Here is a 27,326-nt window from a genome sequence, read left to right on the forward strand (position 1 = left end):
TTCAGGTATCTGTGTCTGCCCTGGTCCCTGCTACGCTCACTGTACCTTGAGTTCCCATCATTTCCCCATTTTGTACCTGCACTTATATGTGGGTAGTAAAGCCCTGTGTCTGTGAGGGCTGTATCTGCAACTGCTTATGCTGCAGTATTACCTGTACTTACTGTGGAGTCTGCTGCATGTATGTCTGCTGTTGTTGCCCTCCATGTGTGACTTATGGGCATTTTCATATGACATGCCCAAAATGTGCACTTGGGTAGCACTGTACTCTGAAACGTGGAGTCATTCTCCTGTATCCCATTCCGCTTCCATGTGTGTAGTATCCTCTCCCCGTCTGACACTGTCCCATGTATGCACCTCCTCCGCTTGCCTGCGTAACTCTGGGCTGCTGCATGTTTATGAATGTGGGTTGCTTTTGCATCTGTACCGTCCCCCACTGTTGGTTGGGTGGCACGTGTGTTTACCCTCCTGGTGGCATGATGGTAGCCTCTGGGAGCCACCTTTGATGTGCTCGTGGAACAACAACTGGCCCTGTGAGTACCACTCACTCCATGTGTTGTTTCTGATCCAATTTGTTTTCTGCCTTGGTAGCATTATCCATTGTCTCATTATCCTCCTGTTTTTTCTTGCAAAAGTGAACGATAGTTGCCTGTATCTCAGGCCACCCCTTTGCCTCAATTCCCACTATCTTTTCTAAGGAGACCTGCACATCTGCGGGGAGCCCCCTGGCGAGGATATTGTCCAAGACTGTGTATTTTCCTGCATCCACATTTCCTGTATGGATCGTATGTATTCTGCAGGGTCCTCATCAGGCTTCATTTTGCAAGCCAATATAGAACCCATATCTGACATGTCTCGATACAGCTCCCTCAGAGCCTTCCCAACATGTGCTCGATAATTGTTAAAGGGTGCTCCATCGTGTATGTTGGAGCTTAATTTTACCCCAGAGTATCTGGCCTGTTGCTATATTGTGTTACTTCTCTCCTCCAACCAATATTGCCAACAAACGTTTTATATCTCGTATGGCCAATAGGACTCCCGCTGTCTCTTTTTCAAAAACATAAATCCACTTGCTCACCCCTGCCATCAACAAAGGTAAACTGTGAACTAGATTATCCCTGTCCATTGTCTGTCATGGTATATAATAAATCTCACCCCTTGCTTTCTGTAAAAGTGGCATTTGTGTGCACGCTCTGTGTTTATTGCCACCTTGTGCTCTGTTACCGCTATTCTTGTTTTCCTGCAGCAAAGCCTGATTCCCCAGTCACTCAGTGATTCTTCCCTTTCTTCCTCTTCTCTCTCATCCCTTCTCCTTTCCATCGCCTACCTGTCAAAGGGTGGGCGTCTGTTTCATCATTCCCCTGATTGCTGATAGCGCTGTCTTCCCAATCTGATATGGTGTGCCCTTCGTCAGCTGTGTCAGTTCCACTATGGTCCATGTCCCGTCCCCACTTGTCTATTTTGAACTTTATGCGTCCTGCTGACCACCCCGGTTCATTGGCTCCTTTCTCTTGTTCCTTCCCTTTCTCTTCTATTTCCCTTTCCATAGCTTTTTCTGCCTCCTTGAACACACGATCAAGTTGTTGTTGCCCGCACTTTTTTATGTCTTTTAAATATTTCCTCTCTCCCTTTCTTGTCCTGGCTGATAATGTTTGTGCTGTTCTCGTCTTTTTATGTGTTCCTTCCTTGTCTTGAGACGCTTGTTTAGGATTTGTATACCATGCAGCTGGTTTTAATAACGAGCATATCATATAGGGTGGTGGTGGTAGGGCACTTCCCTGCTCCTCCTCCTTTTTCCCTTTCTCTGTTCCTTTTTCTTTCTCTTCGTACAATTTCCAAAGCCCCAGAATATGCGGTCTCTTTTGAAGTTTTGCTCCTTTATTTGTAGCTGCTAGATCGAGTACATACTTTCTAAAACACCTTTATCGAACTTTCCCTTTCCGGGCCATTCTTAATAACACTTACCCTCTGTGTGGTGCATCCACTCAAACAGGTAATTTTGATATTTTATCGTGGTATTGGGGCAACTTCCTACACATGTGATTAAACGGAGCATCCATCCAGTAGGATGTCATTGCCACCGCCTTATTTCTTTCTTATTAAAATATTCTTCTCTCCCTACCTTCTTCCTTCCCTTTAAAAACCTTTACAAATGTCATTCTTTCTTCAAACTATCCACTCACTTTAAACTTACTACCTTGTTCAACCGCCCTATTTTCGTCCATTCTGGCTTTCTCCACAGGCCTGCCTTGTTAGATTGTATTAGTATAGTGCCTTCTTCACAGGCCCACCACCTTAACAACTAAGCCCTTTATTAGTGTGTTAGAAGAAGCTGTTACTCCGTTCCTTACTCAACTATATCGGCAACTTGCGCTACATGGCTTTGTGCTATTTACACGTTAATTTGGCTCTTGCTCTTCCGTCCCTTCCACAGCCACATAAAACGAACACTACGATCACTTTTCGCAACACTGAAAAACAAACTGCTGCTACTGACAAACATGTTCGTGCATACACCCAAATAAACTCTTCCACAGAAGAAAAGAAATGACACAAATGCCTGCACTACGCGCAACTCTGGTCTAACAAGTTCCTCCACTTACTATGCAACCCTCTGCTCTAACACAGATGTGCCACTGTCTACCTGCTCCCTATTGGTGTGGCGTACCTAATATCTATTACTAGCACAGCCAATCGCCCTCCACACCACTAACAAGGGTGCATCCAATGCACCACACCAGTCCCTCCTGCCCCAAACGCTTTCATGCACAGGTACACTCACATATCCTTTTAGGAGATTCTCCACTAGTTTTGGCCTCAAAGTCTCCCTTTAAAGGCCTGCACTTTCGGTCGGAGTGAAGGCAGCACCGACCAGGCAGACTTTTGTGAAGTGACGTCAACGGACCTCTCTTGGCTCAAGCACTTTGTACTGGCCAGTGGATGCTGTCCCGCACTCCACTGGGAGCGCGGCTGGAATTTTCACTCCTCGGTCGAACAGCAAAAATATCTCATTGCGGCCTCCAAAGATGTGTCAAGGGTCACCTCGTAGAACTCACCCACACATTTTAAAAGTGGTAAAAAAGGACTGTACGCCAGTGCAAGAAGTAACACAATTTTATTCAGGGCCCCAGACGGAGCTGGGACAGCAAATTCAAACAGAACGCAGAACAGAACTGCATGAAAACGTGCTGTCAAAGAACCAACTTCAAAATGAAAACTTTTATAGAAAGCAAAATAATTAGCATTTACGATCATGCGACATAGAAACAATCTCCCCACACAAAAATGATTGAACCTCGCATTTTGGACACATATAGGAATACATACATTGCTTTTGATCATTGGGTCCCTGAACCTTACCACACTGCCCTCAATTACAGATTTGTGATGTCACAATCCACCCTCACGGACATACTGCTGCATTACTGTTGCATATTGGGAATAGTCTAACCCTCTTCCCAGGGAAAATGGTCCGCATGGAACTGCTGTGTTTCTTGCCGGCTTGACCAGAAAATCGCATCATAAATGATTTTGAATTATAAAATGGCCATACATTCATATATTCCTCTTTCGCTGGCAGACCCTGTGAGCTCTAATCAGTTGACCTTGAAAAAAAATAACTTCTGTGTACTTCTCTTAACACTGGCCTGGGATCACACGCGCTGTACTAATGAACCAGCTTCAGCAGCCTCTGCCGCAAACAAAATGCGTGCACACGTTTAAAGAAGAAGCAAGCTTTTGGCACCTATTTACTGTGCTTCGTTCTACCGCTAAGTTTGATTACACTTAGCTGTGCCCCAGGATTTATGGATTTGTTTTATTAAGCTTTTAATTTCACAGATATCAGAAAGAGCCACCCTCCCATTTTATAGTGCTATTCTCGCAGCTGATAAGTGTGTTCCTACATACCACGCTGGACTTGCATATTTATTACAATAGCTCAAATCTCGTGCACTTGGGCCTCTTGTCAGATCCAATGGCGGCTTGCGACAATGATACTCCTTATCATGGACACAGTAACATACAACCAAAGAGGCTCCACTGCTTTTGGTCGAGTTCTTGTAGCCCTGAAAGAAGCGTGTCTGCAATGTGTGCACCCTACTGGCTGGCTTCAAATATCAGTCCTGCTACTGGTCAGCTCACGTCTGGAATCAGTTATGAAGCTCTCCAGCTTCCACTGTTCAGAGCATAGCAAGTCCTTGCTGTGATGACCGGCTGCAATTACCTTTGCAGGCCCGCATGGACTGCAAAGACAGCTCCCACTTTGCCACCACTTCCCCCTGCTTGTCGGGGGTGGTGGGATATATCCTCCTTCCTTCTGGGCGGAATCCAGCAAGGCCCTATATTCTCAGCGCAATTGCCTGAGAAAGTTAGAGGCGGATTTGCGTTCCGTAACAGATCCACTTCTCCTTGCTGCTTTCTGTCCGCACTGTCAACACTGCTCACTCTGCAATGATTGCTCCCACTTTGCCACTGCTCCTTTTGTTTTACTCTTACTACCACTCCTCCGACTTACTCCACCCAATCAATCTTCCATCAGCTGTTTCACACCGACCCCTCGCCTCCACGCTTTGATATAACCTCTTCTCCATCACCACTGCTCCCTTTTTTTATTACTACGCTCCTTCAATCTGCTACCCCTCTTCTCTGTTGACAACACTGCTCTGCCGACTCCAACACCCACTACTACACTCCTCCACCCACAACTACACTCATCCCTCTTAACTACACAAACACCCTTCTTTCACCCAGTATCAGTCAATTAACATGCATTTCTTATTCTACCGTCTTCCACACACACTCCACACAAACACACACACTGAAACGGCATAGCCACATTCACTCATAAACCGATAGCTCACGTGCTCCAACAATCTCCTTCCTTTGTCCCTCCTGCTGGTCTCCTTTGGTCGTCCTCCACCTCTGACCTCACCCAAAAAACACACACTTCCTGCTTCCTGGTCCTCTCATAAGTACCTTTCTCCTTAGGGATTGGTCACTTTTCCCTATCCACTCTTGACCCTTCCCCCAGTATTTGCATGGAAAATCTTTGAAAAGGGGTCTGGGCCCCACCCACTGTCCCGGTTTCCCTGAACCAAAGTGCAATGCTCACAGAGGAAGAGGCTGGTGGTCTTGGGGAATCATATTTTATGTGCAGGTCTCTGTGAATGCTTCCTGCCTGTACCACGCTGTCTCTCTGACTGCTGCGCCAGCTCACAGCTTTCTCTAGTGCTTCCACTCACTCCTCGGGCTGCATGGCGCTAGCTCCTCTTAGTGGGGTAGTATTCCGTGAGCTTTAGAGGGTTTCAGTTCTCTGGTAGGTTGTTTTTGCCTGTATGGTCCTTCAGATGTTTTGTGTCTGCTTTGCTGGTTATCTTGAACAGCTTCTGGTATGCAAACACAAGAGAAATACTATCAAGCATTTTGGTACACAAGCATGGCTTGAGTTGGGGGTCTGCAAAGTCACCTACTGGCACAATGGGGGCACAAGAATTTGGGCTGCTACCACCGTCCACCTCAACGGTAGGACTAGTTCGGGATGGCCTCCCACACCCGGCTGAAGGGGATTCCCATCTCCTCATGACAAGGTTTTATTTTTGACATGGTCACACATGCCTATCTGTTTCCTTGTTTGTCTTTTTATCTTCCCTTCATAGTTTAGGAAATGTTCTAAAACACTACTGCTATGCTTTTTGGAGGTTAAATTCGCAAATAAGTAGTAGGCATAAAACATAAGAAAATACAACTTTTGTTTTATTGTTAAAAATGAAAAATGTTCACTTTATTGTAAAGTTGTGCAACATCCCAAAAACTGGCAGGCATATTCAGTTTTTGTGAAATAAATAAAGATGTCCATGAAGGAGAACTAGGATTTACAAGTAAGTATTGCTCCTTTTTGTTTTTAAAGTGATTGATGGTAGTTTAAAAAGTATAATTACATTTTATGTCTTCAGAAGATGCCCGGGCAGCTGCTGCTAAAGAGCTGGAGGAGGCTGAGGTACATCCAGGGGTGGAAGATGAAAAATCCCAAGAAGAAGAAGCTAAAGGTACACAAAAATAACACCTTGTAAATATAGCCTGTTTAAATTGGGGTTGGGGTAGCATTTTGTGTCTGTTCATGTTTATCTTTTGGTAGTTGCCGGATGCTGGCTTTTAGGGGATTACTTTGTTCCTTTCCGCTGTTTGACAGTGAGGTTGGTGTGTGTACGGTAAAGTTGGTAAGAGATTGAAAGGGGAATGTTAGTTGGGGGTGGTTAGGAGATTTAGTTGGAGTGGCTGTTAAGGAGTCCAATATCCAAAGTTAGTTGGATGGAGTGATGCAGTAGGGTTTCAGACTGCAGGCGGTTGAAAATGGAGAGTTACTGTCTTGCTGTGTTTGTTAGGATGGATGTGTTCTTACTGTCCTTGGTTTTGTTTTTGTATTCAGTGGGTGGTGCTAGTTTGGAAGGATCTTTTCTCAGTGCTTAAGGAGGATGTTTTCAGCAGTATATGTTGTCCTTCCTGTCCTGGTGTTGTCTTTGTGTAAATGGTAGGAGTTGTTGAGGTTTCATGTTTTATGAGGATTATTTGGAGAGACTGACCTGATTAGGTCTGCTCCCAAGAGTGGTCTTGTATGAACACTGAAAGCATTTGAAGCATTCTTGCCATTTTCGATCCGTCAGTGCCAAGAAACCACCCTGGCGAGGTATGCTGAGCTTTGTAAATACTAAAAAATAAGTAAATGTTTGTGCAGCAAAGGGTTGAGTCTTGTGTCTATGGTAGCTAATGCTTTGTACAGCCCGTTTGGTCCAGTCTTTGGTGGGGGGTATATAGGGTCTAACTTGTCTGGTGTGGTCTTGAACAGCCATATAGCCTTTTCTGTCAAAGTGTAGCTTTTGCACCACGGTAGGAGAAAGAAATATCCTATGAGCTTGGGGACATTCAACCAGCCTCTTGCAGGTTCCAGCTCCAGATCATATGTATTACTCTATAGAACCACATCTCCCATGAGAATTGAAAGTGGTAGAGTTTTAAACAGCCTTCCTGGATAAAGGCCTGCTTGTCCAGGTCTTTTAATCAGGGCACCACCCTGCCTTGTTCAGACCTGCCTATGGCAAATCATGGGAGCTCCTTAGCCAACACTATTTCCCATCACTCTTGTGCCAGCATCTCAGTGGGCCTTGTGGATGCGACTTCAGTGGCAAGTCCGCACTGCAGTTCTTCTCTATGCAGACTGTTAGCCAGAATCATATGCAGTGCCCTTAGGGAACACTACACACAATTAAGACTACAAGTGATAGTACAATTTCACCTTTGGTACAAGCCTGTACTCCACAGTCAAGTGGTAGCGATGGCTGAGCAGCCAGACTTATCTCATGAGCAAATGAGCAGTAGTAGAGATTACACAAAGGACTACAATCACTGTGACTCACACACTGACTCAAGGTTTCTGGTTAAAAAAAAAAGTACATTTTTTTTTAAACCATCTCTTCACAAAACACTTCACTTCTATTAAATAAAACCACACTCTAAAATATACTACACACAACCAATTCCACTTGTTCAGGTTAATTCAAGGTAAGTAAATTAGGATTTGACAGACCAGTGTTTCGAAACAAAGATGTTACTGGGGTTAATACTCAATCACTTTTTGACAGTAATAACAGTTCGGTCTTACGAAAATAAAGCGTACCCGCAGAAGAAATACCCCCGTAGTAAAACACACTTAGCACTTAGAATAAAAACAAGGGAATAGTGGATAAAATCACAGGCAATACTTTTGTCAAGGCAAGAGAATCAGAGAACACTTTCTAAGAGGTAGATAAGTCAATAGGCCTGCGCCAGTGTCAAAATGGATTAGGGCTCTGTTGTTGAGGATCACACAGTAGAATTGTTCATGAGTAAAGATGCCAGGAGTACTTGGATATTGTCAAAAGGAATCAAAAGTTATAAGAGGGAAGGAAGAAAAGGACAAGCCATTGTGAAGGAAAAGGGTTCACCCCAATTCCTCAAGGTCGGATGGAGAGAACGACCAAATGGACACAGTACCTTATTCGTATGAAGAAAAGCTGGTGCCATGGCTGTTTTTCCTGGTAGTTCCTGCCGACTCACGGTTCCTGGAGCCAGAGGCGTAGGAAGCACATAAAATCTGGGGGGGACAGGGGACACCTTGGGGACTTTGCTTTTTTAATTTATTTATTGTGTTTTAGTAAAATAACTCGACTTTTCACAACATTAAAATTAAAATAGCAGTATGTATTAAATTACAAATATCACTGTATAAAAAGAAGAAAAGAAAACAAAAGAAAATTAAAGGATGCAGCAGCAAAAAACATGTCTTTATATGTTGCATTTCTGGATTTGTCATCTGACTATGAGCTCATGGCAAGAGAGAGGAAATAACAATTACTTGCAGTGGACCACAGCTAGGACGCCAGCTCGCTAAGAGGCAGATCACCTGTAAGTGGATTCCTGCCAAATAAAGGAGTTGCAGCCTTTTCTGCCAACTGCAAGTTGCTACTTTTTTGCGTAGGGGATGGAGACGTCTGTGCCTCTTGGAATGGAAGGATGGGGGGTTTCAAAGAAAGAGGAAATCTTGCTTGTACCTCTGAGTAAGCCCCATTATTGGAGTAGAGGGACCAGGTGTGTGATGTTGCTGCTTTGACTGTCCTCTGGGGTTTGGGGGGTACAGCAAACAAGGAGGATGAGCGATCGCAAGCCCACCCCCTTATAAGCACTCCCCAGGTCCGCAGCTGGATGCGTCGGACCCTGGGGATGCCTAGTAGGTGGGGTGTATGTGGACCCAGGCCATCCTCTCACGATAAGTCTGGTCCCTCTTATTCCATCTCATGCTGGCTTTAGAGCCTAGCCTTTCTTTGCCTTTGTTATTTTGAATGCAGAGCTGGACTCTGTTTCTTTCTCGTTTAACATTTGCTGCAAAGCCTGATCTATTTGATTCTCTCATATGTTACTAGGACGGCAGAGCATGGGTCCTCTGCCCTGTTACACTATTCAAAGAGCCCCTCTGGCCTTTCTTTGCCTCTCCCTTGTCTCACTCCTTGCTTGATGAATACATACCTCCTTGCTTGAACACTCTACATATTCTCCCTAACACAGCAATGGCAGCTGCAGTCTGTCTTAACTGCTGTTTGTTCCGTGTCTTGAATTGGCCTCTTATTTCCGCTTTACTGTCTGCCGGGGAAAGGCATTTGCCAGGCACTGCCATAATGGTTCTACCCGGCCATAAGAGGGCAACAGCTAGCCAATATTGGAAGAACATTGGCATATTATGACAGAGGCTGGCAACTGCCTTCCTAATGCCTACACAAGAGACACAACTCTTGCCTTTGTTTCTAACAGTAATTCAGTGGATGAAGAAACGCAAGAACACACATATTACTTATAAATGAAGGGGATGATGTCACACTTGGTTAAGACATTGGGATCACGCCAGGAGCTAATTTCCAGCTGCAATTAAGCGATTACCTTTTAGACTTCTGGCTTTAAATAATGTTAGTATCACCTGGAAAGCACAGAGGTTGCTCAACAGGGTTCCTGGAGCACGAGGGGTACCCTACTCGTGGACATGGATGATTGGAGGGCATTCTTGCCCTGGTTTGGAGCCTGGCCCTTACAGCCATGATGGGGAGAGGGGCCTATTACTTTTGGTTGTACGTACTCTTTGAGGGTGGGCAGACATTGCCTCCTGCTTTAGCCTACTAACAGCTCTGCTTTGCAACTTCATCACACATACCTGTCAGATGGCATGTAACTCAATGCTACTAATGTTATCAGCCTCAGAAGTCTGGAATCCTTTGCCACATCAACTAGGGTACAGGCTTGCCACCTGAGACTTACCCATGTCTGAGTCGGCATCTGTCGCCCTGTGGGTAAGACACACACAGAAGGAGTTTTTCACACTTCTTCCTCGGGGTGGGCACAATTCACTCCGCAGAGAAAGTGGCACATTCTGGGCAACATTCTCCCACTTTGACAATGTCACCCAAAGAGCTAAATTGGCCATTTGAAATACCTCTGTCGACTTATTATTGCGCAATCCACACTGATGGGTTTAAGCATCTGTTTAATGTGAGATGGCAATTAAGGGCATTTGCCAACGCACTCAAGAAGCACAGGACACCCTCTTACCAGCGACATGCCATGCTCACTCATTCTGATCACGAATTGCCATTTATCTGGGGTCATGTTAAATGTATTTATTTATTTATTACATGTGTAGCATCACGCAAAACCCACAAGCATCAAGGCGCAAAGTAAACTACAGGGATGCATGGAATGGACCACTTCCATTGGCGCAAGTTTTTACTTTTCCACCACAAAATGGAAGATTTTAGCGTAAAAGGCAGGTGATATCACATTGCTTTTCCACCCTGGAAGAGTGTAAATAACTCGCGCAATTAGCGATTGCTGGTGGAATTGACAATGGCTTCCTCTGGACTCTGCCCGCTTTTACCCGGTTTAATTTCCAAGGAGATCCCAGAGGAATCCCTTTCCTTATTTCCAGCATGAGAATCCGTGCTGGCAGTAAGGCCGCATTTGTCTGGTGGAGCGGGAAATACAGGGGGTCCTGGTGTGTCCACTCATCTCCCGAACTCCACCCAGAAAATGCACGAAAATCCGGCCAATTAGAAAAAGCAACAGTAGCAGTGTTTTCCACCACTTTTTCTGAATCAATTGACCTGGAAAATGCTGTGTTGCATCGGAAACTGAATGCATTCACTCCGCATATTATCCCACCGGAAGATTAAGCCAGGTGCTCAACACAGATGTTACATATTCCAGTGCACAATCTGCATTTGGAGCATTAACTCACTGAGTTACCTTACAAATGATATCTCTTCTGGGGCTTTACCATCTTAACCCCTTAACTGCCATGGGTATTTCTGCCAAGCCCTTTTTTGGTGATTTCGGTATGTCGCCATTCAATCCCTTGTAACTTTTTTGTTACATAAGATATGTTGGCCAAATTTGGCCCCTTTTTTTCCCAAATGTAGGCGGTCATAACTTTTCGGACTTTGCTGGGGATTGTGGGTAATAAATACTGGGGCGATTCGCACAAGTCAGACCTCTGTGGATTCCCACGAGTGTCCTCTTTTCGGAAATGCATGAAGGAACTGTCTCTGAAATTTGGTGGAAAAAAACACAATGTTCAGACATTTCACTCTGGACACCCACCAAAACACGCCGCCAACAACACATGTCCTCCCATCCTACGTTAGCACAGGTGTCCCAATGAAAACGGTACCTCACATGTGTGGGTGCACCTACCTGGGCGCAAAGGGAAAAGGCTAACCCACTGATAACCCCAATCTAGCAATCTGCCCCCAGGGAGGGCTACATGAGATGCCTCCCATCCATTTGGGGTGGGGGGGAGAGGGCCACCCCTTTCCACTAACAACATCCATGGTGGTTCAGTGGCCCCCCACACCCACCCAAAACAAGTTATAATTTGTTTTATTTTTGTTTTGCCCCTTTCCTATGGAAAGGGGCAAAACAACGTACTGCCCCAGGCTTGGGGGTTAGATCTGCCAATATTTGCAGTGGCCTCTCCCCCCCCTCCAAATGGATGGGGGGCGTCTCATGTACCCCTTCCTAGGGGCAGAAATCTGCCCCCAGGGAGGGCTACATAAGGTGCCCCCATCCACTCTGGGTGGGGGGAGAGGGCCACCCCCCTTTCAAACACAAAAAATCCTGGTGGTGTAGTGGGTCCACCCGGTCCCCCCATCCCCACCAAAACAAGTAATAATATATTTTTTGTTTTGCCCCTTCCCTAGGGGCAGATGGGCACATGTGTGTGGCCATCTGCCCCCAGGGGGGGGGTGACACATACTGCCCCAGGCTTGGGGGGGTTGCTCTGCCAAATTTGCAGTGGCCTCTCCCCCCCCACCCCAAATGGATGGGGGGCATTTCATGTACCACTTCCTAGGGGCAGAAATCTGCCCCCAGGGAGGGCTACATAAGGTGCCCCCCTTCCACTTAGGTTGGGGGAGAGGGCCCCCTTTCAAACACAAAAAAATCCTGGTGGTCTAGTGGACCCCACTGGGTCCCCCACCCAAAACAAGTTATAATATTTTTTTCCCCTTCTCTAGGGGCAGATGGGCACATGTGTGTGGCCATCTGCCCCCAGGGGGGGTCAAAACGAACTGCCCCAATCTTGGGGGGTGGATCTGCCAATATTTACAGTGGCCTCTCTCCCCCACACCAAATGGATGGGGGGCATCTCATGTACCCCTTCCTAGGGGCAGAAATCTGCCCCCAGGGAGGGCTAAAGAAAGTGCCCCGATACACTTAGGGTGGGGGGAGAGGGCCACCCCCTTGCAAAAATCCCTGGTGGCTTGTGGCCCCACCCCCACCCAAAACTACTTTAAAAAAAATATATATTTATTTTTTGTTTGCCCCCTTTCCTGGGGGGCAGATGATCACCCATCTGCCACCAGGGTATTGCCCCCATGCTTTGGGGGTCAGGGGAGAGGGCTGCTTACTATGTAAGCCCCTCCCCCCACTTCAAAAACAGATCCCTGCACAACACACCAAACATATTCTGGGGGGATAAATGACATTACATCCCGCCCACTTACAATTGTGGGGGGATTTGTTCCCCCTCCCCCCCATGTCCTACACCCATGCCTGGAGCTTCAGTCATGGGGATAAGAAGGACGACGTCTGGAGCGATCAGCGCTACCCAGGGATGAAGCCAGCAGCAGCAAAGCAACAGTGAATAAAAGGTGTGCTCCTTTAAAACAGGAGAGGGCTCTTCTGATGGCTGTCCGGACCACTACAGCACTGTGCAGTGATTTCGACCCAGAAGAGGATTGTCTGGCTGTTGAAGGTGAGCTGGTTCATCCCACCAAGCTCAAGGGAAGCAGACTCCGGACTGGATCTTCTCTGTCGTTGAAGGGTAGATAGCTCAGGACTGCAGCAGGGCTTCACCGGGATCCAGGAGTTGCAGCAGCCGTCTTCTTCTACGCTTCTCTTCGGTTCTTGAAGTTCCCGTGGCGACTCTGACTTCCAGCCCAAGAGTCCTGCCTTTTATGCCAAAATCCCCCATTCACACAGCCTGGCTGTCAATCACCCAGCAGGGGGGTTGTCCGTCCCGGACAACCACCTTAGCCAATCGACATAGAGTGCGACTTGGGTCTCTAAGGAGACCCTGTGCAGGGGGTGCCTAAACCCCTCCCTCACATTCAGCCCACTTAGACACCCAGACGCCAAAAGGAGGGCTTCTGTGCAGAAGCCTGCCAAGGGACGGAGAACAAAGAGACCAAACCTGGTTTGGTGCGAAAAGCAAAATGCGAGAAAGACGTTAACAAAAAAAATGGCGAATAAACCCGACCAGAGCTAAAATAAAATGTATTTAGTCAAGTGGGTTTATGTTTGAGGCTAATATAATAGCCTGGAACAATACCACGTTTATAAAGTATAATCGCGGTAGGAAATTTAGGGTAGATACCACTGCCACCAGCCAAGTCTTAGTTAAGGGAGCGAAACAAGGCTCCAAGAGACACAGACAAAAAGGGATAGGACTTAACCCTTTCCAGTACTCCATGTAAAATGGGGTGTGCTGGGTCTGTAATTTAAATTGACTATGTAAAGTTAATGGCAACTTTACCTGTTTCTGGGGGACAGTAGTCAGCCCCAGAAAATGGAGTCAGGGGGGAAGTCTCAAAGACAACCCTGGGTCACTGCACTGAAGGTGCTGTGTGACACATAAGTAAAAAGATGATGCCTATGGAGTTGTTGACAATCCATAGCCCATGAGCACAAAAAGCACAACACACACAAAAATACACTGTAAGAGTGGGAAAAAGGCTCACACTCTTACCAGATGGAAAAAATAAATCCCAGAAATCCAGCCAAGCTGCTGAGGGACTCACTAGGTAAGGGAAATGAACCATAAATGAGAATTCTCCCTAACACAGACCATTAGGAATGTGCTCCTATAAGTGTAGTAAATTACTACACTTGTTCCCATACAGCCATGAATTCAGAGCACATGCCCACTTTCACTCGTCTGCTGCTCCCTTTCGAATCACTGACGACTGCTACAGGATACTCCCCCTCCCGCCCCTTACAATGCTCTCTTGACCGGAAACAAACTTGCTTGGGAGAATCTTTTTTGGGTTCTACGGAACTGTTGTCGACTCTGGTATGGTTCATTCTCTCTCTGTATCCCTCTTTCATTTAAAGTGGATTTCAGCAATTGTTCTTTCTGTGGTATCTTTGCTCCAAACATTTTTGTCTTCCTCCTACAAACCTAGTAACACCATCTTATCCTATAGGCTACTCCTTAAAGGGCGTCATTCGTTGGGAGTGCCAGGATAATACATTTGTGGATTTGGAGTTACTGACCACCAGGACTAACTGTGCAAACATGATGTGGAGTTCCTTTAATGATTCCCATGTCACTGGAGTGCTCTTTCCATTTTGGATTATATGGGTCTTTAGCATGCAGGTTTTTCTTTTGGAGGTTCTTTAATTCGGTCTGTCTATTTCGAATAAAATCCAAGGGCTTTTTTGTTCACTCTGTTGACAATCGGTCTCTGTGAATGTCAAACCAGCTACTTGTGGTTGACCATTTGCTAGCTCATTTCAGTTTAACCAGTACCCAAGAATTGCTCTTTACTAATCAAATCAAACCATATGTCATTCATTCATTTCTCACAAGTTGCATGCTCCCATTTGGGGTCATCTTCCAATGACCTTCTGTACTGAGTAGGAGTTCATCCACAGAAATGGAATCCCAGATCAGAGCTACCCCTGTCCGATGCACAACTTAGGACTGGAAACATCAGTCAAAATGTAGTATAATTCAATCGTAATAGTAGATACCTTATGTATTTATTATTAATGTGATACAGTTTTTTAAAACAAAAACTTTAGACATGAATCAGAATCACATTAATAAATTCATTCAAACATAATCAAAAAATATTGGTGGTGTAGATTGATCGCCGGGGAAAAAACAAAATGGGTGATAGTGGCAGTCAAGATTCTCGAAGCTGCCTTAAAACAAGCTACAGAACTCTGATCCAAACAACGAATTTAGCCAAGATTGAAACCGGCGAAACTGCATCAACAGATCCCAGAAAAAACGCTGATCTCCTTTTTTATACCTTGTAAAAATCAATTCTTTTTGGTTAAAATCAAGTAAATAAAAAAATAAAAAAAATAAATAAAAAAATATATTACATGTACTAGAAATCACAATAGTAATGAGTTCATGTGTATATAAATAACATTTCCAATCCAACCGAGAATTTGTGACAGGGTTTGAAATCTCAAAACACAGTTTATATTACATGCTATTCAATATTTCATTCATATTCAGGTAAAGGTTAATCAATTTGATGGTACCTTATTATTAAGGAGGTGATCGGCACACAGCCGCACTCTATATAGGGACAGGTGAAGACTGGCATTGAGGGTATTTAAGCATGAATGCCAGAACCCATCGTCCCCAATATAATCCAAATTGTGAACATATCTCTCATAATGTTTAATGAAAACAGGGACCATCGCTGTGCATGTCGTAAATATATGTCTGGCGGTTTCTGATTCAGCCTGCTTAGTACAAATTCTACAGAAGCGTTCATTTTTAGGTATTGAGCATTCAGGACCTGTAGATGCAAGCAGTGGTAGATGGTTGATACGCATGAGTAGTATAAATCGCCTTAGGTTACCAGACGGGCATACATTCAAACATTTCTGTGCCTTTCTAAAGGTATATAACGTATATGTGACAAAATCATAGTTTTTCAGATTCTCTAAATGGGCAAAATTATTTTGCCAGTCCCAAACATTCACATGGTGGCCTAATTGGTGTTTCAAATGTTCATAATCTTCGCCCCATTTCGGAGATCAGTCTATTGCTTTAAACAATGAAGCCATATCTGCTGCAAATTTAGTTTGCTTATTACTGCAGATGTCTTCCTCAATACAAATCAATAAGTGGTTGGAAGGGGTATTACAAATTTTGATCAATAATTCAGCCCTCTTATTTAACACCACAGATTTCAAGGATAAGATCCCCAATTCCAGCCTTAGAATTGCCATGGGTATGCTCTGAGGGAGGCCTAAAAGTTTCCTCCAGAACTTCCCCACTATGATCTGTAGCCAATCAAGTCAATGACTCAAGACCATAGGTTATCATTGGGACTAGACACTGAATGTACAACTGACGCGCCCCCCAGATGGAAAATCCACTCTGGGTGCGCGTAAATTGACAGGTCATGGCCGTAAACTGTGCAGCCTTGGTTTTCCGGACCTGCTTACACACTTCATAATTACCCTTGTCGAATTCCACACCTAGATATTTATATGAATGGGTATATTGAATCTCAATAGATTTTATATTCAAACGAGGATGGGCAATCTTTCCGTGTGTATACAATAATATTTCGGTCTTGTTTTGATTAATAGTTAATTCATTTAATTTGACATACACCCATAGCTGTTCTGCCGATCGAAGCAATCCACTGAATGTGTGGTCAAAAATTACTAAATCGTCAGCATATGCCATTATCACACAGTGACTTGATCCCATCAATGCCACCTCACCACTAGTGAATATATAATCAAGAGTACTCTGCACTCTTCCTGCCCTCCAGGTGTAATTACCCGGGCAGTCATTGCGCGTACATCCATTGATTATTTCAAGATTCCAACCTCCAAAGAAACTTGACCAACAGTCTCCCTCAGGGTCGGTAACACTATGTGCCATATGAGTGAATGGTTGCAAAAGCTCATTTGAAGTAGTACCACTACCCCCTTTAATGTGGCAATTCAAGTCACCTCCAAAGATTATGAAATTACCCTCAGACTCTCTCTTCCAGCGAGCCATTAAGTCATGCAACAATTCTTGAATAAGTTCTCTGTGGCAGACACCAGGGGGGTTATAGACATTTACTAACAGGATTTTTTCCCATACCCCCTGCACTAGTAGCGTGACTTCAACGGCCATGGCATATTCTTCATTAAATGCACCAATTTGTCTGTAGGTTATTGATTTCTCAATCCCAATTAAGAGACCCCCAAAGGGCCTTCCAAACTTACCCTTTGAGGCAAAAGTGTGGTATAACATATATCCGCCTATAACAATGGGAGAGAGTAACCATGTTTCCTGGAGCGTGAAAAATGAATGACTTGTAATAAGGGGTAGAGAACCAGACTGTGTAAGGAAATTACTAAAACCACATGTGTTCCACACCAATAATGCATACATTTTTAAATAACAATAAATCCAAAACGTGTAAGTAAAAATCTTCAAAGTTAGTCATCCAAATTCCAGAGTAATTCAAATCAGCGTTCTAGTGTATTCACATATATACTCAACGTGTTTTGGGAAAGCATTGCCTTCATCAGGAGCAGAATAATTTTTTGTCAATGGTATAAATAAAAAATTGATGAGAAAACAATCCAAATATATATTGAGATAATAGTTATTTATACAAAACACCTAAATGGCCCAAATCTGTTAAATAACATAAAACATCTTGTTAATATCTCATCATGATAATCACAGAAGTTAATCAACTTGGGTAATTCCATAAATGTTCAAAGTATCTGAAAATTAGAATCAATGTAATATGGGAAATATCAAAAGGTATCTAACATATCCACAAAAAAGAGAAGTAAAAATACTTTCAGTGTTGGTGAGATGTTGAAAAAGGATACTCTGAATCAGCACACAAAATGCCTACAGACGAAATGAAAAAAATAATATACATAGAGACCCAATGGATAAAAGGGTGTGATACGAATATTCAAATAAACAACAAAATAAACTGGGTATAGAAATACCTTCAGTATGCACAGCCGGTTCCCAAAATGACAAACAAACAAGTCATTATGTAAATCATATATAACCAAGGTGGCCGAAATTATGTAATGATATCACATAATGCGTACAATGACGACATAGCATCAAGCAATGTTAATCTATGATGGCGTGGCCATATTAATCGAAAGTAACAATAGATCACCACAAAAATAGTGGGAAAAGAGAAAGAAATTATATATATGGACATCTGCATATACATTTAAAGGATAAATGGATGCGAAAAACGTGTTCTTATATAAATATGCAGTGCAGGAACATGCACATTTGTGTTCATTAGGAAAAAAGTATCTATAAATGAGTATAGTGTGTATGAAAGAAATTGCAAAAATCGGGAATTAAAACCAAACTGGTATTGCTATACACAAATAACTTCTATAATTATCGGCTCGCAATCTAAGGATTATTTAATGTCAGAATGACAATAAATAACCAAAGAAATACAAAAAGTTATTCTGATAAACAATGTGAAAATACTCAATCATGAGATTTATCAAATTTGAGTACGGGTACACAGATTCTTAAAATGTCTGTGCACTCTAATCTATGTGGGTCAAGCAACAAGGAATGCCAGAGAAAGATTGGTAGAACATAAATCCAATATTAGGTCATACTCTGACATCTCCTGTAGCCCGTCACTTTATTGTAAAAGGACATAATATCTCACAGATTAGGTTGATGGTCTTAGAAGTGGTTCAGAGTCTCCAGAGAGGAGGAGATTTAGTAAAAGATTGATCACAATATGAACTATTCTGGATAGATTGTTTGGATATTTTTGTCCCAAAAGGGCTGAAGATTACAATTTAAATTGCTACATATTAAATTCGGAAGCACTATTCAGATGTTTGTTAGCCTATGGTACTCTGTACTAACATATTTATTATCTGTCCAGACCTATTAATCCGTGGACCCTTAATTAGACTTGATAACTCTCTTTATAGTTTTTTTAATTCTGTTTTTTTAGATTGATCTTCCATAAGATATTTACTTTTATGTTCTGTTTTCTACGACTGTAGACGAGTGTTTCTGGGCGTGACAAGACAAGGATGGGGAAACAAAGTGAGGACCAAATAACGATTTTACTAGGCCTTGTGTCATTCAGATCACGCAAGTGCGGGGAAGAGGGTAGGGCAGAAGTGCCAGTGGGAGGGGAAGGAGGAAGTTCAGTTAACCCACAAGTGCAGCCAGCGGGTGGCTCATAAGTACAGAGAGAAGGGACTGTAGGGTTGCAGATAGAGACCCTTAAGTGCTGGGGAGCCCGGAGGCAGTGTGAGAGCAACTGGACATGCAGGAGCCTGGGCCTGAGTTCAGAGTGTGACTAGGTGACCAGTGTGCGGAGTAGTCAAGTGCATCAGCAGGGGGAGAGAAAGAGAGAAAGTGGATGCAAAAAGGAAGGTCTTGAGTTGCTTCCAGAACCGGAAGTGGTTCTTCTCAAGTTTGAGAGAGGCAGGGAGGCTGTTCCAGAGGGAGGCCCCAGCCAAGGAGATAGTTCTGCCCCCAACCCTCTATTTGGAGAAGCGTCTGACCCTCTGAGAGTTGGAGGTGGGTGAGCAGAGAGCTAGAGAATGAAAATGTTTTGGAAGAGAAAGTTGTAATTAGAGCGGTCCCAGGCCCCAGAAAGCCTTATGGACGATGCAGAGGGTCTTGGACTTGATCCTTGCAGCCACGGTGTCACGCCCTCTCACACAACCCATCTCTCACTTCCCTCCTCACACCTGTCTCCCTCATCAGGCGCTTCTCGCTGTCGTATTTCCCATTTACACCAGCGGGGGAAACACGGCAGGCGGAATACCATGTTGGGCGGATCCGCCTCTTTTCGCCCTTTTCCGCGTTGGCGGTTGCCATGGCGCCTCCTGCACAGCCGGCGACGGCAGGACACCAGGAAGTACCGGCAGCCCCAATCATTGGCCACGTTGCGCTCCACGCAACGTGCGCGAGCAGTCACGTGATACCGCTCGCCACTTCAAAAGAAGCCGGCAAACAAGACTCTTTGCTTCACAGCTGCTTCTACGGAGGACTGTCTCGCGTTACATTTGCTTCTTGTTTGCTTCGACCTTGGAACTCTCTTGGAACTGCTCTTGGATTACCCTTGGACTCTGGCGTGCTCTCTGATTTCCCGGACATCTGACACCTTTTGTATACTGGACTTGCTCTTGGATTGCCCTTCTGTTTTTGCAACTCTCGGATTGCTTCACGCTTTGCCACGGGTCCTGTCTTGTTCCACCAGGTACTTTCAGGAGTGCCAACTACATCATCCCAGCCTGCCGTGAATTCCCCTGCATAGGTTTTTTACCTACGCTCCACCTCTATTAGGTAAACTGGTGTCACTGCATCCTGTTTACTCTCTCTGCCAACTGCCAATTGCCTTTTAGAGTGTTTCCTTGATCGTAATCCTTTGCCTTACAGCACTCAGGGGCCCTTCCGGCGTTCTCAAATACCAGGCTGACGACAACACTCCTACCTGTGGCCTCAAAGATTGCTAGGGCAGTGTTTTACATTCTGCTCGAGCGGTACTTGGGGACGGAGGCATTACATAACTGCACGACCATCAAGTCAGAACAGACTGTGAAGCCTTATGGTCGTCCAGTTATGGATGTTTCAGCCGGGGACCCTGTGACTGCTTTAATGCAAGCAGTGACATCGCTTAGGACAGATATGGTAGCTGCTACCACTGCTCTCCGCACTGATTTAGCCTCTGCCACCAATGCACTGAACCACCATCTTGATGCCATGCAAAGCACCCGACATCCCTTACCTGTCGACGCTGAATTCGGCGATGCTGCCCCATCCCAAAACACGATTCCCATCACACCACCCACTCTGCCAGTCCCGTCTGTGGTGGTTCAGACACCATTTCCCCTAGCAGCCCCTGAGAGGTACCAGGGGGATCCCTTGAAATATCGCACCTTTATAAATCAGTGCAAACTGCATTTCTTATGCCGACCCCAGGCTTTCTCCGATCCGGTCTCTACGGCGGCTTTTCTTCTCTCCCATTTGTCGGGTGTGGCAGCCACATGGGCTAACCCATTGTTGGAAGGCAATCATCCTGCTCTGTACGATTTCGAGTTATTGACTCAAGAAATGGCCAAGGTGTTTGACACTAGATATAAAGCCCAATCCAGAGACATGGAACTCTTAGATCTCACTCAAGGCCGATCCACTCTCATTGAGTATATTACCAAGTTTAATCAACTCGCTACTGAGACTTCCTGGCCAGAGAACAAGAAAGCAGTGATCTATTATCGGGGCCTGTGTGGTTCCATGAAGGATGCTTTATCTGTGGTGCCCACTCTTCCCTCACTCTATATCGACCTGGTAGATTTAACCTTACAAATCGACGCCAGGCGGGCAGAACGCAAGGGGGAAGCAGGGTTATCCCGTACCTCACCTTCAGCCTCATCTGGCACATTACCTGAACCCATGCAGATCGGCGGGGTACGCAGCCCTATCACTCATGCCGAACGAGAGCGCAGAAGGGCGGACAACGCTTGCTTCTACTGCGGACTCAACGGGCACTTTGTAAAGGAGTGTCCCCGCCGGCCAAGAAACAAAGTCCCGGGTTTTCCGAAGACTCGCCCTTGAGATCAGGGGTTGGGGCGAGTCCTATACCAAATACCTCTGATCCAGCTTTTGGTCCCGTCCGACCTGTGGTGGTGCAAGCTTCCTTGAACCTAGCTGCAGGGGTCTCCCATGCAGTACAAATAGTGATCGACTCTGGAGCTACAGGCTGCTTTATAGATATAGCACTAGCCAGTGCGCTAAACTTACCCCTGGTCCAAAAGAAACACCCCGAACCGGTTCATGCAGTAGACGGGACGACCCTAGCCTCTGGACCAATCTTACAACAGACAGCCCCCTTGGAATTAATCATACAGGAAGTCCATAGAGAGACCATGTCATTTGATCTCATAGCCACGCCTCAGTTTGGTGTTATCTTGGGCATTCCTTGGCTAAAGAGGCACAATCCTCTGATTAACTGGGGTACGGGTCAGGTCTTCTTTGAATCAGAAACGTGTCAATACTACTGCCTACTTGAGACACCTCGGGTTTCCAGTCCCGCAGACATCCTAGGGGTAGTCGCTTCATTAGCCATAGAAGATGGATCCAACTCCCGGGCCACTCACATGGTAGGGGCGGTCACAAACAACATACCTTCTGAGTTCTACGAATTTCGGGCTGTGTTTGACAAAAGCTCTGCGGAAGGTCTTACTCCCCACCGTTCCTACGACTGCCCCATTGATTTAGTCCCGGATGCCCCCATCCCAAAGGGCCGGATCTACTCCCTAACCCAGACAGAAGAGCGAGTCCTGCAAGAATACATACAGCAGGCCCTGCGCCGGGGTCATATACGCCCATCAACATCCCCAGCTGCAAGTCCTATCTTCTTTGTGCCAAAGAAGGAAGGGGATCTCCGTCCTTGCATTGATTACAGGCGTTTGAACGCCATCACAGTAAAAAACCGCTATCCTATACCTCTCATTACCCCGTTGTTGGACAAACTTACTCATGCCACGATCTACACCAAGCTGGATCTACGGGGCGCGTACAATCTCATACGTATGCGGGAGGGAGATGAATGGAAGACGGCCTTCTGCTCACGACAAGGGCTGTTTGAGTATACGGTTATGCCGTTCGGCCTCTGTAATGCTCCTGCTACGTTTCAGCGTTTCATGGATGACATATTTGGCGATATCTCGAACACTTACGTAGTAGTGTATTTGGACGACATATTGGTTTTCTCTTCCTCTCTCGACAAACACATCATGCATGTCAAGGAGGTGTTGTTGCGTCTTCAAGCCAATGCTCTATTTGCTAAACCCGAAAAGTGCATTTTCCATACCAGCCAGGTTGAGTTCTTGGGGTTCCATATCTCCCCCGGGGGTTTCTCTATGAATCAGTCCAAAGTTCGGGCAATTAACGAATGGCCAATTCCAACCACACTCAAGCAACTGCAGTCATTTTTGGGTTTCGCCAACTTTTACCGACGATTCATAGCGGGGTTTTCCTCTATTGTAGCACCACTCACTGCGCTCACTAGTCCTTCAGTCCCCTATGTCTGGTCCGTAAAACAACAAAACGCCTTTGACGCTCTGAAAACTATGTTCACCACTGCTCCGGTGTTACAACACCCCGACCCTGAACTCCCGTTTGTCCTCGAGGCAGACGCATCCTCTTATGCACTAGGAGCTGTACTGTCCCAACCATGTCCTGCCACTGGTCGTTTACATCCGGTGGCATTTCACTCCCGCAAGTTCACGGCAAGTGAATTACACTACACAGTCACAGAAAAAGAGCTATTGGCCATTAAGGACGCCCTACAGACCTGGAGACATCACCTTCTGGGCGCAAAACACCAGACGGTGGTGTTCTCCGACCATAAGAATCTCCAAGACCTTGCCTCCCTGAAATGTACCAATAGCCGACAAGTACGTTGGCATCTCTTCTTTGCCGCGTTCGACTTCGTGGTCAAACATAGACCTGGTGTCGGGCATGGGAAAGCAGACGCTCTGTCTCGTTCCCCTGGGGGGGAGGTTCTCCCATCCTTCCCTGAAACCTTGTTGAGTGAGTCTCATGTAGTTTGTGTCTGCACACCATCACCTTCATTGCAGTCCACCATACGACAATGGGTCTCCTGCTATCCCCAGTCACTAACAGAATGGGATCCCGTTATGCAGGATGGGCTACCCTTTGTACACGGGAAGCTTTTTCTTCCCACGAGTGAAACCAGGAACCTGGCGTTGGAGTGGTCTCATGATGCTGCCATTAATGGTCACCCCGGGCAGCATCGTACCCTAGAACTACTCAAACGCTGGTGTTGGTGGCCGGCTATGAAACGTGACGTACAGAATTACGTCAATACCTGTTCAATCTGTGCTCAGGGCAAGTCACGCAGGGGCCGACCTTTGGGCCTTCTTCTTCCTCTCCCTGTTCCTCCACGTCCCTGGCACACGGTCTCAATGGACCTGATTACTGATCTGCCACGTACACAGGGTTTCGATACTATTTGGGTCGTTGTCGACTCCTATACCAAACTGGCCCGTTTCATACCATGCAAGGGGGTACCCTCAGCCCCGGTTTTAGCCAAGCATTTCTTTAGGTCCGTCTTCTGTCTCTTTGGCCTGCCCCATGTTTTGGTGTCCGATCGCGGCACACAGTTCACCTCTCGTTTTTGGCGGGCCCTCACCTCTCTGTTGGGTATCGATGCTCATTATTCCTCTGCTTACCATCCGGAGAGCGATGGGCAAACCGAGAGGGTCAATCAGTCGTTAGAGCAATATCTACGCTGCTTAATGTTACAGTATCAAGACACTTGGCTTAACCTCTTGCATCTCGCCGAGTTTGCTTACAACAACACGTTGCACTCAGCCACTGGGTTCTCACCGTTCTTCGCCCTCTATGGCCAACATCCCCGTACTCTTCCCATACCGGACTTCTCCTCTTCTGATACCCCCGCTGCTTCAGCCTGTGCTAGGGATTTGGTCTCAGTCCATGCCCAAACTTTGATCCACCTGCGTGAGGCCCAATCCTCCATGAAAACCGCTGCTGACAGGAGGAGGGCGGATGCACCTGCGTACAAGGTGGGGGACCGGGTTTGGCTCTCTTCCCGCCATTTACACATTCCTGGCTGTCGCAAGCTTCTCCCTCGCTTTGTGGGTCCTTACGAGGTGGTCAAAGTCCTGAATCCGGTGGCTATGCGCCTGGCGGTGCCTCCCGCCTGGCGGATCCACCCGGTTTTTCATGTCTCCCTGCTTAAGCCATGCCCTGGCCCTACCCGATTGGCTGCCCCTCCTGCCCCGGTCTCTGTCTCGTCCCCCGATGTCTTTGAGGTACGGGCTATTCTGAGTTCCCGTGTTCACAGGGGTGGGTTGCAGTATCTGGTAGACTGGCGGGGGTACGGCCCCGAGGACCGCTCCTGGGTTGCTTCCCGGGATGTTCACGCTCCTCGCCTGGTGGCCCGGTTTCACCGGGAGCATCCTTCCTGCCCACGCGGTCGTGGGCCTTTGAGACGGGGCTCTGTCACGCCCTCTCACACAACCCATCTCTCACTTCCCTCCTCACACCAGTCTCCCTCATCAGGCGCTTCTCGCCGTCGTATTTCCCATTTACACCAGCAGGGGAAACACGGCAGGCGGAATACCATGTTGGGCGGATCCGCCTCTTTTCGCCCTTTTCCGCGTTGGCGGTTGCCATGGTGCCTCCTGCACAGCCGGCGACGTCAGGACACCAGGAAGTACCGGCAGCCCCAATCGTTGGCCGCGTTGCGCTCCACGCAACGTGCGCGAGCAGTCACGTGATGCGTCACGTGATACCGCTCGCCACTTCAAAAGAAGCCGGCAAACAAGACTCTTTGCTTCACAGCTGCTTCTACGGAGGACTGTCTCGCGTTACATTTGCTTCTTGTTTGCTTCGACCTTGGAACTCTCTTGGAACTGCTCTTGGATTACCCTTGGACTCTGGCGTGCTCTCTGATTTCCCGGACATCTGACACCTTTTGTATACTGGACTTGCTCTTGGATTGCCCTTCTGTTTTTGCAACTCTCGGATTGCTTCACGCTTTGCCACGGATCCTATCTTGTTCCACCAGGTACTTTCAGGAGTGTCAAATACATCATCCCAGCCTGCCGTGAATTCCCCTGCATAGGTTTTTTACCTACGCTCCACCTCTATTAGGTAAGCTGGTGTCACTGCATCCTGTTTACTCTCTCTGCCAACTGCCAATTGCCTTTTAGAGTGTTTCCTTGATCGTAATCCTTTGCCTTACAGCACTCAGGGGCCCTTCCGGCGTTCTCAAATACCAGGCTGACGACAACACTCCTACCTGTGGCCTCAAAGATTGCTAGGGCAGTGTTTTACATTCTGCTCGAGCGGTACTTGGGGACGGAGGCATTACATAACTGCACGACCATCAAGTCGGACCCATCAAGTCAGAACACACGGGGAGCCAGTGAAGAGATTTCAGAGCTAGAGAGATATGATCCCTGGGCTTGAGGCCAAGGACAAGTCTTGCAGTCCTGTTCTGGATAACTTGTAAAGGTCTAAGAGTAGAGGCAGGAAGCTTTAGAAAGAGGCTATTGCAATAGTCCGGCCTAGAGAGGACCAGAGTCCTGGACGCAGTGAGCTTCTGTTGGAAAGTGACAAAAGGAAGAATACCTCTGAGGAGGTGCAGCTGATAGTTTGACTTCTTAGAGACGTCAGAGATGTGAGGAGAGATAGAGAGGGTGGAGTCGAAGATTACACTGAGGTTCTTAGCCTCACAGGAAGCAGCAGGAAGAGGGCCCAGAGTGGGCGGCCGGAGAGATAGAATGAAAGGAGGAAGTGCGTGTCCCAATGAGGAGGATCTCATTCTTACTGGTATTAAGGCAGAGATCATTGGCGGCAGCACCGGTATGAGAGAAGAAGCAGAGGTGGCTGAGGGCAGCATGAAAAAGAGCTGAGTGCCATTCGTATGACATTGAAAATTGGAGCAGAAAGTAGCGTGCAGTTGGAAAGAGGTGCCAGTAGTGGTTGAAGAGCGAGGGAGAGAGGTTAGACCCCTGGGGAACACCACAAGTAGAGAGAGAGATCAAAGTGAAGAGAGACCCCAGTTGGACCTTAGGGGGTCGTTGGTAAGAAAGGAGTCAACCAGGCCAGGGCCTGATCAGTAATACCATGGAATGGATGTTGCTGAGGCGATTGAGCAGGATGGCATGGTTGACCATGTCAAAAGCAGAGGATAGATCATGGAGAATGAGGACAGAAGGGAGATTAGAGTCCGGATTGGAGAGCAAGTCTTCACAGGTGTTGGGGAGAGCAGTTTCCGTGCTTCTGGCAGCTCTGAAGCCAGACTGGTGGTAATGGAGGCAACTAACAGATTCAGTATGTAGATTAAGCTAGGAGATGGCCAGCTTTTCCAAAAGTTTACTCAGGAAAGGAGTGATGGAGATCGGACGTTAGTTAGCCGGAGAGGAAGGCTCAGCCGAGGGCTTCTTTAGAAGGGGGTGCACAAGAGAGTGCTTAAGGGGGAGGAGAAAGTTCCAGTGGCAAAGGAGTGATTGCAGAAATCGGCCAAGGCTGGAGCAAGGGTATTGATGTGGTCCTTTATGGTTCTGGATGAGCAGGATGAGAATCTGCTTTGACGAGACTTTCATAGATCAGACTTGTCTAGAAACATCATCCGGGGTGAACAGGGCAAGGGAGGAGAAAGGAGGAGGAGAGACGGCCTCAGATGGGTCAGGAGTGGTAGAGGAGGAGGAGGAAGAGTAAGAGGAGGAAGAGGAGGTGGATAGGATGTCCTGTGTTTTAGTAGTGAAATGGGGGGCCAAGGCCGTGCAGAGGACCTGGAAGGGAACAGGAGAGGTAGAGGCTGCAGCAGGATTGGCAAGCTCCTGGTAGATTTTGAAAAGTTCGGCCAAGTTGTTAGATGCTGCAGAGATGCACGCTTGGATGTAGGCTCTCTTCTCAGAGAAGACAGTGTCTGTAGTGCCTTTGGAGCAAGCGGCAGGCCAATTTGTCA

General features: G+C 46.4%; 1 protein-coding gene across 3 annotated transcripts in view; it reads left to right on the forward strand.

The window, feature by feature from the left end:
• Nucleotides 1-27,326, forward strand: part of AK9 (adenylate kinase 9) — a 1,784,103-nt gene that overhangs the window by 540,797 nt on the left and 1,215,980 nt on the right. For all 3 annotated transcript variants that reach the window (XM_069606660.1, XM_069606662.1, XM_069606661.1), the window contains exon 15: nt 5,952-6,044. In XM_069606660.1, coding sequence (XP_069462761.1) covers nt 5,952-6,044 — 93 coding nt within the window. The remainder of the gene's footprint in view (nt 1-5,951; nt 6,045-27,326) is intronic.

Source organism: Ambystoma mexicanum, chromosome 4p (genome assembly GCF_040938575.1).
Source record: "Ambystoma mexicanum isolate Mex_15411 chromosome 4p, UKY_AmexF1_1, whole genome shotgun sequence".
Classification (NCBI taxonomy): Eukaryota; Metazoa; Chordata; class Amphibia; order Caudata; family Ambystomatidae; genus Ambystoma; species Ambystoma mexicanum.